We start from the raw sequence: 15457 nt of genomic DNA on the forward strand, positions 1-15457 counted from the left end.
GGCTTGTAAGTTAGCATTTCACTGTAAGGTTGTTCACCTGTTGTACTCGGCACCTTGGACAAATACACTTTGATTAGATTTGGAAGGTCCTGGATCAGGTGGATAGGGTTGTATAAGGACTGTGTAAAAAGGCTTGTTATCTCACTGTAGTTTATGATGAGCTCTCTGTCCAATCACAGCTCTCCATGAGGGGTCCTCCTGGGCCAATGGGAATGTCAGGAAGATCTGGGCCTTTGGTGAGTCTCTCACACACACATGCCAACGGCATCGCACACACACACACGCACACACACACACACACACACACACACACACACACACACGCACGCACGCACACGCACACACACAATGTGATGTTCAGCCAGTATGTTTGGCATGGAGTGTAAAACATTGATGGAAACACGTTATATCCATCCAGCTATTATTTATGCTAAGTGCAACATATTGAGGGCTCCCGGGGGCTCCCGAGGGGCGCAGTGGTCTAAGGCACTGCATCTCAGTGCAAGTAGGCATCACTACAGTCCCTGGTTTGAATCCAGACTGAATCACATCCGGCTGTGATTGGGAGTCCCATAGGGCGGCGCACAATTGGCCCAGCATCGTCCGGGTTTGGCCGGGGTAGGCCGTCAATGTAAATAAGACTTTGTTCTTAACTGACTTGCCTAGTTATTTAAAGGTAAAAAAAAAATTAAATGTCAGGCTGAACAAAACAAGAGCAGGTATACGGTGCATTCGGAAAGCTGACTTCGGTCGCCAGCTGAACGGTGTTTCCTCCGACACATTGGTGCGGTTGGCTTCCGGGTTAAGCGAGCAGTGTGTCAAGAAGCAGTGTGGCTTGGCAGGGTCGTGTTTCGGAGGACGCATGACTCTCGACCTTCACCTCTCCCGAGTCCTTAGGGGAGTTGTCGTGATGGGACAAAACTGTAACTACCAAATGGGGAGAAAAGGGGTAAAAAAACATTTTAGTATGGACTGTGCCTTTAAAGTATTGTCATGTGGACTGGCCAGGTTCCTCTCTAGGTTCCCTCAGAGCCTGGTTCCTGGTTCCTCTCTCGGTTTCCCCAGAGCCTGGTTCCTCTCTAGGTTCCCTTAGAGCCTGGTTCCTGGTTTCTCTATAGGTTCCCTTAGAGCCTGGTTCCTCTCTAGGTTCCCTCAGAGCCTGGTTCCTCTCTAGGTTCCCTCAGAGCCTGGTTCCTGGTTCCTCTCTCGGTTTCCTCAGAGCCTGGTTCCTCTCTAGGTTCCCTTAGAGCCTGGTTCCTCTCTAGGTTCCCTTAGAGCCTGGTTCCTCTCTAGGTTCCCTCAGAGCTTGGTTCCTCTCTAGGTTCCCTCAGAGCCTGGTTCCTCTCTAGGTTCTCTCAGAGCCTGGTTCCTGGTTCCTCTCTCGGTTTCCTCAGAGCCTGGTTCCTCTCTAGGTTCCCTTAGAGCCTGGTTCCTCTCTAGGTTCCCTTAGAGCCTGGTTCCTCTCTAGGTTCCCTCAGAGCTTGGTTCCTCTCTAGGTTCCCTCAGAGCCTGGTTCCTGGATCCTCTCTCGGTTTCCTCAGTGCCTGGTTCCTGGTTCCTCTCTTGGTTCCCTTAGAGCCTGGTTCCTGGATCCTCTCTAGGTTCCCTCAGAACCTGGTTCCTGGTTTCTCTCTAGGTTCCCTTAGAGCCTGGTTTCTCTCTATGTTCCCTCAGAGCCTGGTTCCTGGTTTCTCTCTAGGTTCCCTCAGAACCATGGTTCCTCCTTAGGTTCCCTCAGAGCCTGTTTCCTCTCTAGGTTCCCTCAGAGCCTGGTGCCTGGATCCTCTCTCGGTTCCCTCAGTGCCTGGTTCCTGGTTCCTCTCTATGTTCCCTCAGAGCCTGGTTCCTGGTTTCTCTCTAGGTTCCCTTAGAGCCTGGTTCCTCTCTATGTTCCCTCAGAGCCTGGTTCCTGGTTTCTCTCTAGGTTCCCTTAGAGCCTGGTTCCTCTCTAGGTTCCCTCAGAGCCTGGTTCCTGGTTTCTCTCTAGGTTCCCTTAGAGACTGGTTCCTCTCTAGGTTCCCTCAGAGCCTGGTGCCTGGATCCTCTCTCGGTTCCCTCAGAGCCTGGTTCCTGTTTCCTCTCTTGGTTCCCTCAGCCTGGTTCCTCACTAGGTTTCCTCAGAGCCTGGTTCCTCTCTAGGTTTCCTCAGAGCCTGGTTCCTGGTTCCTCTCTAGGTTCCATCAGTGCCTAGTTCCTCTGTTGGTTGCTTCCTGGGTTTTTCCATTGTGCTCCTTTGTGGTTTTAGACTGGGTTTCTGTAAAGCTCTTGGTGATTTCAGGCTGGGTTTCTGTAAAGCTCTTGGTGATTTCAGGCTGGGTTTCTGTAAAGCTCTTGGTGATTTCAGGCTGGGTTTCTGTAAAGCTCTTGGTGATTTCAGGCTGGGTTTCTGTAAAGCTCTTGGTGATTTCAGGCTGGGTATCTGTAAAGCTCTTGGTGATTTCAGGCTGGGTTTCTGTAAAGCTCTTTATGACAACTGCTGATGATTGATTGATTGATTGATGTGTCCTCAGGGTGGACCTGGACCTAATGGACTGAAGGGAGACGGAGGAGACAACGGTCCTCAGGTGAGAATCATGTTAGCTCCCTCTACTAAGATATGTGACCCACTGGGTTTAACCCAGGTCACTTGCGCGCAAGACTGATTTCTCTGAATAAAGAGGTAAAATATCTATTATTTTTAACCAATGCATGAATATGTTCTACATTATGTAAAAGTTTCTCTCTCTCTCTCTCTCTCTCTCTCTCTCTCTCTCTCTCTCTCTCTCTCTCTCTCTCTCTCTCTCTCTCTGTAGGGTCCCAGAGGTCTTCAGGGTCCAACTGGCCCACCTGGAAAAGCAGGAAAGAGGGTAAGATAAGAGTTAATGTGATTGGCTGTGTCAGTACAGTGTGTTAGTGTTTCGCCACGCGTCGTAGCGAGCAAACTCCTCGCTGGCAGAGGGAGCTGAGGTTTGAAGCCAGCCTATAGTGAGCTGAAGAGAGTAGACTGTCAAAATATCCTCCAGCAGATGAACTGTGTGTGTGTGTGTGTGTGTGTGTGTCTCTTTCTCTAAAGTCAGTTGAACCCAATTACCTCTTTTGATACAACAACTGTTATTATTGTTATTATTATTATTGTTATTATTATTGTTGTTATTATTATTGTTATTATTATTATTATTATTGTTATTATTATTAGTGTTATTATTATTGTTATTATTATTATTATTATTATTGTTATTATTATTAGTGTTATTATTATTGTTATTATTATTATTATTATTATTGTTATTATTATAATTGTTGTTATTATTGTTATTATTATTGTTGTTGTTATTATTGTTATTATTATTGTTATTGCTGCTGTTATTATTATTACTATCGTTATTGTTGTTATTATCGCTGTTATTATTGTTATTATTATTGTTATTGTTGCTGTTAATATTACTATTATTATTGTTGTTGTTTTTATTGCTATTATTACTTTTGTTATTATTATTGTTATTGTTGCTGTTAATATTATTATTATTATTATTATTGTTGTTGTTTTTATTGTTATTACTACTATTGTTATTATTATTTTTACTATTACCATTATCATCTGTATGTGTGTATCGTTCCACTGACGTCTGGTATGTTCCCCACAGGGTCGCAACGGAGCTGACGGTGCCAGGGGTATGCCAGGAGAGTCAGGCGGCAAGGTATGTACAACCACTGCTACAGGTATCCAATAAATATATATGTATATAGTCTCTAAACTTGATCTATTAAACAGATCATTATGTGGTACTATCTTCAGTCTCTATACTTTAACTACTGTAACTTTGTCTAGTCACATTGTGGTAATGTGACGTGTGTGTGTGATGTGAGGTTGACCTCTCCTGTTGTTGTTTTCCGGCTGTGACCTGTACAGGGGGACCGAGGTTTCGACGGGCTCCCAGGTCTCCCGGGAGAGAAGGGACACAGGGTAGGTGTAACACAGAGTGGTGGTTTGGGGAACGATGCCGAATGATGAGCCTCAAAACTGTGCTAGCCCGTTAATCTAAAACCTACCAATCAGCATGCTGTCTGTAAATATGTGCAAACGTCTGACAGTCCAAGTTGTGTCTGAAAATACCTTCAAATGACATCACTGTTACCAAGCTATCAATCTGTGAAGCTCAAGACTCACTCATTACTGGACTCTAACTGCAGTGTCCAATCAGTGCAGGGACAGGATAGAGAGAGGGCTGATGTGTATTTAAGTGTGTGTGTGTGTGTGTGTGTGTGTGTGTGTGTGTGTGTGTGTGTGTGTGTGTGTGTGTGTGTGTGTGTGTCTACATTAGTGCTTTAGCCTACGTTCACCGCCCCAGTGTTGACAGACATTAGAAACTCGTTATAACATTGACCCAATTATAGTGGCAGAGGATCCACCAGACCGGGCTAAACTGTCCTTTGGTAAAGAGAAACGCCTTAGTGAAAATGGAGTTGTAGTTTGTGTAATTCTGGGCTCTGTCTAGTCTGGAAATAAATGTGCAGAGATCACAAAGCAAGAGTATTTTCAAACACAGGACTGGTCTCTGGCCTGCTAGTCCTGTATTACAACATGACAGAGCAGACAGAGTAAAGACAGTCAAGACAGTCAAGACAGTAAATACAGTAGAGACAGAGTAAAGACAGAGTAAAGACAGAGTAAAGAGTCAAGACAGAGTAAAGTGTCAAGACAGAGTAAAGACAGTAAAGACAGAGTAAAGACAGTAAAGACAGAGTAAAGACAGTAAAGACGGTCAAGACAGAGTAAAGACGGTCAAGACAGAGTAAAGACAGAGTAAAGACAGTAAAGACGGTCAAGACAGAGTAAAGACAGTCAAGACAGTCAAGACAGTAAAGACAGAGTAAAGACAGAGTAAAGAGTCAAGACAGAGTAAAGACAGTAAAGACGGTCAAGACAGAGTAAAGACAGCCAAGACAGAGTAAAGACAGTCAAGACAGTCAAGACAGAGTAATGACGGTCAAGACAGAGTAAAGACAGTCAAGACAGTCAAGACAGATAAAGACAGAGTAAAGACAGTAAATACAGATAAAGACAGATAAAAGACAGGTAAAGACAGAGAAAGACAGAGAAAAGACAGAAAAAGACAGAGTAAAGACAGAGAAAGACAGAGAAAAGACAGATAAAGAAAGAGAAAAGACAGATAAAGACAGAGTAAAGACAGAGAAAAGACAGATAAAGACAGAGAAAAGACAGATAAAGACAGAGAAAAGACAGAGAAAAGACAGAGTAAAGACAGTAAAGACATCTCTCTCTCTGCAGGGTGAGCTGGGGTCCACCGGCTCTCCAGGTGCTCCAGGAGAGGATGGCCAGAGAGTGAGTACCCCCAAACTACACATCCCATGATGCTGTCTGATAAACCTCTCCCTCTATTCCACAATAACCTACTCTTCTCTTCGCTCTCTTCTCGACAGGGCGAGGACGGCGAGATTGGACAGAGGGGTCTGGCTGGAGAGAGTGTAAGTATTTTCGAATGTGTAATACCATTGTCAAAGATAAAGACTTGTGCATCAGAGTATTATGCTTCAGACAGACTTGCACAGGTGCAAGGAAAATAGTGGGCCAGAGGTTGAAGATGACGTCACCTCAGTCTCCTTCACCCCGACACACATTCTCTCCTTTCCCCAACACACACTTCTTACCTGCCCACTTCCCCTCTATGCCCATTACATCAATTACTTAAACAGAAGACCCCACCCTTCTCTCTTTGCACTTTCCTCCCAACCTTCCCTTCTTTTCCCCAATCGCATTCTACACAATTCTCCTTCCCTCCTCATCTCTCCCCTCCTTCCTCTCCCTACTTCTCCCCACTTCTACTCTCCCAAACCCTTCATCCCCTCCCTTTCTTCCCTCCTTATCAATTCAATTGAATTTCAATATCAATTTAAGGGGCTTTATTGGCATGGGAAACATATTTTCACATTGACAAAGCTATCTCTTACCACTTTTCCTCTTCTCTCCTTTCCCTCCCCTCCTTCCCTCCTCTCCCTACCTCTCCCCACTTACCTCCTCTCCCTACCTCTCATCACTTCTCCTTTCCCTCCCCCACTTCTCTCCTCTCTCTCCCCACTTCCCTCCTCTCCCTACCTCTCCCTACTTCCCTCCTCTCCCTACCTCTCACCACTTCTCCTTTCCCTCCCCTACTTCCCTCCTCTCCCTACCTCTCCCTACTTCCCTCCTCTCCCTCCCCTACTTCCCTCCTCTCCCTCCCCACTTCCGTCCTCTCCCTACCTCTCCCTACTTCCCTCCTCTCCCTACCTCTTCCAACTTTTCCTCTCCCTCCCCTACTTCCCTCCTCTCCCTACCTCTCCCTACTTCCCTCCTCTCCCTCCCCTACTTCCCTCCTCTCCCTCCCCTACTTCCCTCCTCTCCCTACCTCTCCCTACTTCCCTCCTCTCCCTACCTCTCACCACTTATCTTTTCCCTCCCTTACTTTTCTCCTCTCCCTACCCACTTCCCTCCTTTCCCTACCTCTCCCTAATTCACTCCTCTCCCTACTTCCCTCCTCTCCCTACCTCTCCCCACTTCTCCTCTCCCTCCCCTACTTCCCTCCTCTCCCCACTTCCCACCTCTCCTTACCTCACACCACTTCTCCTCTCCTCTTCTCTCCTCTCCCTCCCCTACTTCCCTCCTCTCCCTCCCCTACTTCCCTCCTCTCCCTACCTCTCACCTCTTCTCCTCTCCCCACTTCTCCTCTCCCTCCCGTACTTCCCCCCTCTCCCTACCTCTCCCCTTCTTCCCTCCTCTCCCTCCCCTACTTCCCTAATCTCCCTCCCCCACTTCCCTCCTCTCCCTACCTCTCCCCTACTTCCCTCCTCTCCCTCCTCTCCCCTACTTCCCTCCTCTCCAAAACTCTCCCCTACTTCCCTACCTCTCCCCTACTTCCCTCCTCTCCCTACCTCTCCCTACTTCCCTGCTCTCCCTACCTCTCCCTACCTCTCCCCTACTTTCCTCCTCTCCCTCCTCTCCCCTACTTCCCTCCTCTCCCCTACTTCCCTACCTCTCCCCTACTTCCCTCCTCTCCCTACCTCTCCACTACTTCCCTCCTCTCCCTACCTCTCCCTACCTCTCCCCTACTTTCCTCCTCTCCCTCCTCTCCCCTACTTTCCTCCTCTCCCTACCTCTCCCTACTTCCCTCCTCTCCCTCCTCTCCCCTACTTCCCTCCTCTCCCTACCTCTCCCCTACTTCCCTCCTCTCCCTACCTCTCCCTACCTCTCCCTACCTCTCCCTACCTCTCCCCTACTTCCCTCCTCTCCCTCCTCTCCCCCACTTCCCTCCTCTCTCTACCTCTCCCCTACTTCCCTCCTCTCCCTACCTCTCCCCTACTTCCCTACCTCTCCCCTACTTCCCTCCTCTCCCTACCTCTGTCCACTTCTCCTCTCCCTACTTCCCTCTTCTCCCTCCTCTCCTCTACTTCCCTCCTCTCCCTACCTCTCCCCTACTTCCCTACCTCTCCCCTACTTCCCTACCTCTCTCCTACTTCCCTCCTCTCCATCCTCTCCCCTATTTCCCTCCTCTCCCTACCTCTCCCCTACTTCCCTCCTCTCCCTACCCCTCCCCTACTTCCCTCCTCTCCCCTACTTCCCTCCTCTCCCTACCTCTCCCTACCTCTCCCCTACTTCCCTCCTCTCCCTACCTCTCCCCTACTTCTCTACCTCTCCCCTACTTCCCTCCTCTCCCCTACTTCCCTCCTCTCCCTACCTCTCCCCTACTTCCCTCCTCTCCCTACCTCTCCCTACCTCTCCCTACTTCCCTCCTCTCCCTCCTCTCCCCTACTTCTCTACCTCTCCCCTACTTCCCTCCTCTCCCTACCTCTCCCCTACTTCTCTACCTCTCCCCTACTTCCCTCCTCTCCCCTACTTCCCTCCTCTCCCAACCTCTCCCTACCTCTCCCTACCTCTCCCCTACTTCCCTCCTCTCCCTCCTCTCCCCTACTTCCCTACTCTCCCTACCTCTCCCCTACTTCCCTCCTCTCCCTACCTCTCCCCTACTTCCCTACCTATCCCTTACTTCCCTCCTCTCCCTACCTCTGTCCACTTCTCCTCTCCCTACTTCCCTCCTCTCCCCTACTTCCCTCCTCTCCCTACCTCTCCCCTACTTCCCTCCTCTCCCTACCTCTCCCTACCTCCCCCTACCTCTCCCCTACTTCCCTTCTCTCCCTCCTCTCCCCTACTTCCCTCCTCTCTCTACCTCTCCCCTACTTCCCTCCTCTCCCTACCTCTCCCCTACTTCCCTCCTCTCCCTCCTCTCCCCTACTTCCCTCCTCTCCCTCCTCTCCCCTACTTCCCTACTCTCCCTACCTCTCCCCTACTTCCCTCCTCTCCCTACCTCTCCCCTACTTCCCTACCTATCCCTTACTTCCCTCCTCTCCCTACCTCTGTCCACTTCTCCTCTCCCTACTTCCCTCCTCTCCCCTACTTCCCTCCTCTCCCTACCTCTCCCCTACTTCCCTCCTCTCCCTACCTCTCCCTACCTCCCCCTACCTCTCCCCTACTTCCCTTCTCTCCCTCCTCTCCCCTACTTCCCTCCTCTCTCTACCTCTCCCCTACTTCCCTCCTCTCCCTACCTCTCCCCTACTTCCCTCCTCTCCCTCCTCTCCCCTACTTCCCTCCTCTCCCTCCTCTCCCCTACTTCCCTACTCTCCCTACCTCTCCCCTACTTCCCTCCTCTCCCTACCTCTCCCCTACTTCCCTACCTATCCCCTACTTCCCTCCTCTCCCTACCTCTCCCCTACTTCCCTCCTCTCCCTCCTCTCCCCTACTTCCCTACTCTCCCTACCTCTCCCCTACTTCCCTCCTCTCCCTACCTCTCCCCTACTTCCCTACCTATCCCTTACTTCCCTCCTCTCCCTACCTCTGTCCACTTCTCCTCTCCCTACTTCCCTCCTCTCCCTCCTCTCCCCTACTTCCCTCCTCTCCCTACCTCTCCCCTACTTCCCTCCTCTCCCTCCTCTCCCCTACTTCCCTCCTCTCCCTACCTCTCCCCTACTTCCCTCCTCTCCCTCCTCTCCCCTACTTCCCTACTCTCCCTACCTCTCCCCTACTTCCCTCCTCTCCCTACCTCTCCCCTACTTCCCTACCTATCCCTTACTTCCCTCCTCTCCCTACCTCTGTCCACTTCTCCTCTCCCTACTTCCCTCCTCTCCCTCCTCTCCCCTACTTCCCTCCTCTCCCTACCTCTCCCCTACTTCCCTCCTCTCCCTCCTCTCCCCTACTTCCCTCCTCTCCCTACCTCTCCCCTACTTCCCTCCTCTCCCTACCTCTCCCCTACTTCCCTCCTCTCCCTACCTCTCCCTACCTCTCCCTACTTCCCTCCTCTCCCTACTTCTCCCCTACTTCCCTCTTCTCCCTACCTCTCCCTACTTCCCTCCTCTCCCTACCTCTGTCCACTTCTCCTCTCCTTACCCTCCTGAAGACTCATAATGGAATTCCTTCCTGCCTTGTCCATCGCATTAGTAATGTTTCCCTTGGTGAGATGTGTGAGACAGACAGAGTTGGAGTATCTAATAGCTCTTCACAGGAAATATATAGGAATGAAAATAGGAAACAGGAGATATATAGCTTGAGAAGCAGCTTTTTTCACTTTACCCATGAGAGATAACTTCATTCTCCTCCTGGCTGGCCTCATATGAACCATAGAAAGATATCCTCAATGTTTGGTCTGTACGGTCCAATTTTCTCTGTCCTATTTATTGTACAAATGTCCAAAAGACAAAAGACTGCAGTAAATACAGATCAGTGAGCAGTTAAGTACTTGTAGTTACCATAATGGACACATGAGGTCAGTGTTGCTATTTCTCAGCTAGGCTTCAGTGGACACTGTACATTCTGCTAACACCACTGATGATTTTGCAACTACAGGCTTTGTTGTGTTCCCCGGGGGGTTGATTTATGAGAAAACATTTCATGTTTTATTATTCATTTGTTTACTTTTAAAAAAAAGAAGAGGGCACCAATTCATACAACTTTAGAGAGCTTTGACGATCGTTCCACAAGTGAGGTGCAAAAAAATAAAAGCAGATTAACCTAACTCAGTGGTGACTGAAGAGATTTCCGGAGTTAACCATCCCTGAGACTGGTGTCTCTGTAAGTTAACAATGAGGTGGCCCAGCTGGTATTTAAGAGCTGCTGGCCCAGCTGGTATTTAAGAGCTGCTGGCCCAGCTGGTATTTAAGAGCTGCTGGCTCAGCTGGTATTTAAGAGCTGCTGGCCCAGCTGGTATTTAAGAGCTGTTGGCTCAGCTGGTATTTAAGAGCTGCTGGCTCAGCTGGTATTTAAGAGCTGCTGGCTCAGCTGGTATTTAAGAGCTGCTGGCTCAGCTGGTATTTAAGAGCTGCTGGCTCAGCTGGTATTTAAGAGCTGCTGGCTCAGCTGGTATTTAAGAGCTGATGGCTCAGCTGGTATTTAAGAGCTGCTGGCTCAGCTGGTATTTAAGAGCTGATGGCTCAGCTGGTATTTAAGAGCTGCTGGCTCAGCTGGTATTTAAGAGCTGATGGCTCAGCTGGTATTTAAGAGCTGCTGGCTCAGCTGGTATTTAAGAGCTGATGGCTCAGCTGGTATTTAAGAGCTGCTGGCTCCACTTAAGTTAGCAAAAAAAGAGGCCTGCAATGTACGCAACAGTTCAAAAGTTTGAGGTCACTAAGGAATGTCCTTGTTTTTGAAAGAAAAGCTCATGTTCTGTCCATTAAAATAACATAAAATTGATCAGAAATACAGTGTAGACATTGTTAATGTTGTAAATGACTATTGTAGCTGGAAACGGCAGATTTTTTATGGAATATCTACATAGGCGTAAAGATGCCCATTATCAGCAACCATCACTCCTGTATTCCAATGGCACGTTGTGTTAGCTAATCCAAGTTTATCATTTTAAAAGGCTAATTGATCATTAGAAAACCCTTTTGTAATTATGTTAGCACAGCTGAAAACTGTTGTCCCGATTAAAGAAGCAATAAAACTGTCCTTCTTTGGACTAGTTGAGTATCTGGAGCATCAGCATTTGTGGGTTCGATTACAGGCTCAAAATGGCCAGAAACAAATACCTTTCTTCTGAAACTCATCAGTCTAATGAAGGTTATTCCATGCGAGAAATTGTCAAGAAACTGAAGATCTCGTACAACGCTGTGTGCTACTCCCTTCACAGAACAGCGCAAACTGGCTCTAACCAGAATAGAAAGAGGAGTGGGAGGCCTCGGTGCACAACTGAGCGAATGAATTTATTTGCAAATTTATTTGCAAATTATGGTGAAAAATAAGTATTTGGTCACCTACAAACAAGCAAGATTTCTGGCTCACACAGACCTGAAACTTCTTCTTTAAGAGGCTCCTCTGTCCTCCACTTGTTACTGTATTAATGGCACCTGTTTGAACTTGTTATCAGTATAAAAGACACATGTACACAACCTCAAACAGTCACACTCCAAACTCCACTATGGCCAAGACCAAAGAGCTGTCAAAGGACACCAGAAACAAAATTGTAGACCTGCACCAGGCTGGGAGGACTGAATCTGCAATAGGTAAGCAGCTTGGTTTGAAGAAATCAACTGTGGGAGCAATTCTTAGGAAATGGAAGACATACAAAACCACTGATAATCTCCCTCGATCTTGGGCTCCACGCAAGATCTCACCCTGTGGGGTCAAAATGATCACAAGAACGGTGAGCAAAAATCCCGGAACCACATGGGGGACCTAGTGAATGACCTGCAGAGAGCTGGGACCAAAGTAACACAGCCTACCATCAGTAACACACTACGCCGCCAGGGACTCAAATCATGCAGTGCCAGACGTGTCCCCCTGCTTAAGCCAGTACATGTCCAGGCCCGTCTGAAGTTTGCTAGAGAGCATTTGGATGATCCAGAAGAAGATTGGGAGAATTTCATATGGTCAGATGAAACCAAAATAGAACTTTTTGGTAAAAACTCAACTCGTCGTGTTTGGAGGACAAAGAACGCTGAGTTGCATCCAAAGAACACCATACCTATTGTGAAGCATGGGGGTGGAAACATCATGCTTTGGGGCTGTTTTTCTGCAAAGGGACCAGGACGACTAATTTGTGTAAAGGAAAGAATGAATGGGGCCATGTATCGTGAGATTTTGAGTGAAAACCTCCTTCCATCAGCAAGGGCATTGAAGATGAAATGTGGCTGGGTCTTTCAGCATGACAATGATCCCAAACACACCGCCCGGGCAACGAAGGAGTGGTTTCGTAAGAAGCATTTCAATGTCCTGGAGTGGCCTAGCCAGTCTCCAGATCTCAACCCCATAGAAAATCTTTGGATGGAGTTGAAAGTCCGTGTTGCCCAGCAACAGCCCCAAAACATCACTGCTCTAGAGGAGATCTGCATGGAGGAATGGGCCAAAATACCAGCAACAGTGTGTGAAAACCTTGTGAAGACTTACAGAAAACGTTTGACCTCTGTCATTGCCAACAAAGGGTATATAACAAAGTATTGAGATAAACTTTTGTTATTGACCAAATACTTATTTTCCACCATCATTTGCAAATAAATTCATAAAAAATCCTACAATGTGATTTTTGGATTTTTTTCCCTCATTTTGTCTGTCATAGTTGAAGTGTACCTATGATGGAAATTTACAGGCCTCTCATCTTTTTAAGTGGGAGAACTTGCACAATTGGTGGCTGACTAAATACCTTTTTTGCCCCACTGTATATGGATCAAAAGAAATAGGAAAACGTCTGGAGAAAGTGTTTTGGGGGGAAATGTGTATTGTTGAATATAAAATGGTTTACAGCCATTACCAGTTAATGGTTCCTGACAAAATGAAAACAAGTATTTCATATGTATTTTTTTCAACAATGCCAAAGTCCCCGTAGTTGCAAAATCACCCTCGAACAACAACAACACGAATTGTAATGTTTATATGTGTGTTTATGTTTCTGACCTGTACATGTTTCTGTTTTACAGGGTCCTAGAGGGTTGCTTGGTCCTAGAGGATCCCCTGGGACTGGTGGACAGCGTGTATGTATACAGTACCTCTACAATACTGCAATACTACTGCAATGCTACTGCAATACTACTGCAATGCTACTGCAATACTACTGCAATACTACTGTAATGCTACTGCAATACTACTGCAATACTAGTGCAATACTACTGCAATACTACTGTAATGCTACTGCAATACTACTGCAATACTACTGCAATTTTACTGCAATGTTACTGCAATGCTACTGTAATGCTACTGCAATACTACTGCAATACTACTGCAATGCTGCTAAAGCTGTTAAAACTAAGCGTGTCTTAAATATGTTCACAGGGTCTTGCTGGGCTGGACGGCCAAGCTGGTCCCAAAGGAAACCAGGTGAGAAAGTGTATCTGATTATTCATTATACATCACTACACACATCACTACACACAGCCCTAACCAGACAGACGGTCATTATATATTACTACACACAGCCCTAACCAGGAAGACGATCATTATACATCACTACACACAGCCCTGACCAGGAAGACGGTCATTATACATCACTACACACAGCCCTAACCAGACAGACGGTCATTATACATCACTACACACAGCCCTAACCAGGAAGACGGTCATTATACATCACTACACACAGCCCTAACCAGGAAGACGGTCATTATACATCACTACACACAGCCCTAACCAGACAGACGGTCATTATACATCACCACACACAGCCCTAACCAGGAAGACGGTCATTATACATCACTACACACAGCCCTAACCAGGAAGACGGTCATTATATATTACTACACACAACCCTAACTAGGCAGACGGTCATTTTCACAATTTCACAGTATTGTTACAACCTCATAGTGTGTAATTATATATAAAACACAGGACAATCATGGGCCTTTAACAAACAACAGTACAACACGCCCCACCAACATCCTCAACCATCTCAAAGGCCTCCTTCCCTCTGTGTAGACCTGTGTCTTGTTGAACGGGGCAGCATAGTCTCAACAAGGATATGACTAACACACAGTTCCAGGCAGCTCTGTTATTGTTAAACCATTTCCTGTCTGTCTGAAGCTCTATATTCAATGTTGTTGTTTTTTTTATCACAATTCCCGAGTTCACAATCCAAACAGTCAAAGAGGAAAATGTCTTCGATCCACTTCATCAAAGCTGGTATCGGGAAGTTGCCCAGGGGGAGGGCATAACAACAGTTTGTTCATGTATAGTCTAGGCTACTTAGACTCTAGTCTAGGCTACTTAAACTGCAGTCTAGGCTACTTAAACTGCAGTCTAGGCTACTTAAACTGCAGTCTAGGCTACTTAAACTGCAGTCTAGGCTACTTAAACTGCAGTCTAGGCTACTTAAACTGCAGTCTAGGCTACTTAAACTGTAGTCTAGGCTACTTAAACTGCAGTCTAGGCTACTTAAACTGCAGTCTAGGCTACTTAAACTGCAGTCTAGGCTACTTAAACTCTAGTCTAGGCTACTTAAACTGTAGTCTAGGCTACTTAAACTCTAGTCTAGGCTACTTAAACTGTAGTCTAGGCTACTTAAACTATAGTCTAGGCTACTTAAACTCTAGTCTAGGCTACTTAAACTCTAGTGTAGGCTACTTAAACTATAGTCTAGGCTACTTAAACTGCAGTCTAGGCTACTTAAACTCTAGTCTAGGCTACTTAAACTCTAGTCTAGGCTACTTAAACTATAGTCTAGGCTACTTAAACTGCAGTCTAGGCTACTTAAACTCTAGTGTAGGCTACTTAAACTGCAGTCTAGGCTACTTAAACTGCAGTCTAGGCTACTTAAACTGTAGTCTAGGCTACTTAAACTCTAGTGTAGGCTACTTAAACTGCAGTCTAGGCTACTTAAACTGCAGTCTAGGCTACTTAAACTCTAGTCTAGGCTACTTAAACTGTAGTCTAGGCTACTTAAACTCTTTGTCTAGGCTACTTAAACTGTAGTCTAGGCTACTTAAACTCTAGTCTAGGCTACTTAAACTTTTTGTGTAGACTACTTCAACTGTAGTCTAGGCTACTTAAACTCTAGTCTAGGCTACTTAAACTGTAGTCTAGGCTACTTAAACTCTAGTCTAGGCTACTTAAACTGTAGCCTAGGCTACTTAAACTGTAGTCTAGGCTACTTAAACTCTAGTCTAGACTACTTCAACTGTAGTCTAGGCTACTTAAACTGTAGTCTAGGCTACTTAAACTGTAGTCTAGGCTACTTAAACTCTAGTCTAGGCTACTTAAACTATAGTCTAGGCTACTTAAACTGTAGTCTAGGCTACTTAAACTCTAGTCTAGGCTACTTAAACTGCAGTCTAGGCTACTTAAACTGTAGTCTAGGCTACTTAAACTCTAGTCTAGGCTACTTAAACTGCAGTCTAGGCTACTTAAACTGTAGTATAGGCTACTTAAACTGTAGTCTAGGCTACTTAAACTATAGTCTAGGCTACTTAAACTGTAGTCTAGGCTACTTAAACTCTAGTCTAGGCTACTTAA

At 46.7% G+C, this 15457-nt stretch overlaps 1 protein-coding gene across 1 annotated transcript in view; it reads left to right on the forward strand.

Moving 5' to 3' along the window:
* LOC110508247 (collagen alpha-1(XI) chain) overlaps positions 1-15457 on the forward strand; it is a 257758-nt gene that overhangs the window by 138076 nt on the left and 104225 nt on the right. Inside the window, exons 14-22 of the mRNA XM_090225286.1 lie at positions 180-236; positions 2511-2564; positions 2793-2846; positions 3624-3677; positions 3890-3943; positions 5270-5323; positions 5422-5466; positions 12934-12987; positions 13286-13330. Of these exons, the coding sequence (XP_090081412.1) occupies positions 180-236; positions 2511-2564; positions 2793-2846; positions 3624-3677; positions 3890-3943; positions 5270-5323; positions 5422-5466; positions 12934-12987; positions 13286-13330 (471 nt within the window). The remainder of the gene's footprint in view (positions 1-179; positions 237-2510; positions 2565-2792; positions 2847-3623; positions 3678-3889; positions 3944-5269; positions 5324-5421; positions 5467-12933; positions 12988-13285; positions 13331-15457) is intronic.

The sequence above is a fragment of the Oncorhynchus mykiss genome, chromosome 28 (assembly GCF_057628025.1).
Source record: "Oncorhynchus mykiss isolate SJ-2025 chromosome 28, ASM5762802v1, whole genome shotgun sequence".
In the NCBI taxonomy this organism is placed as follows: domain Eukaryota; kingdom Metazoa; phylum Chordata; class Actinopteri; order Salmoniformes; family Salmonidae; genus Oncorhynchus; species Oncorhynchus mykiss.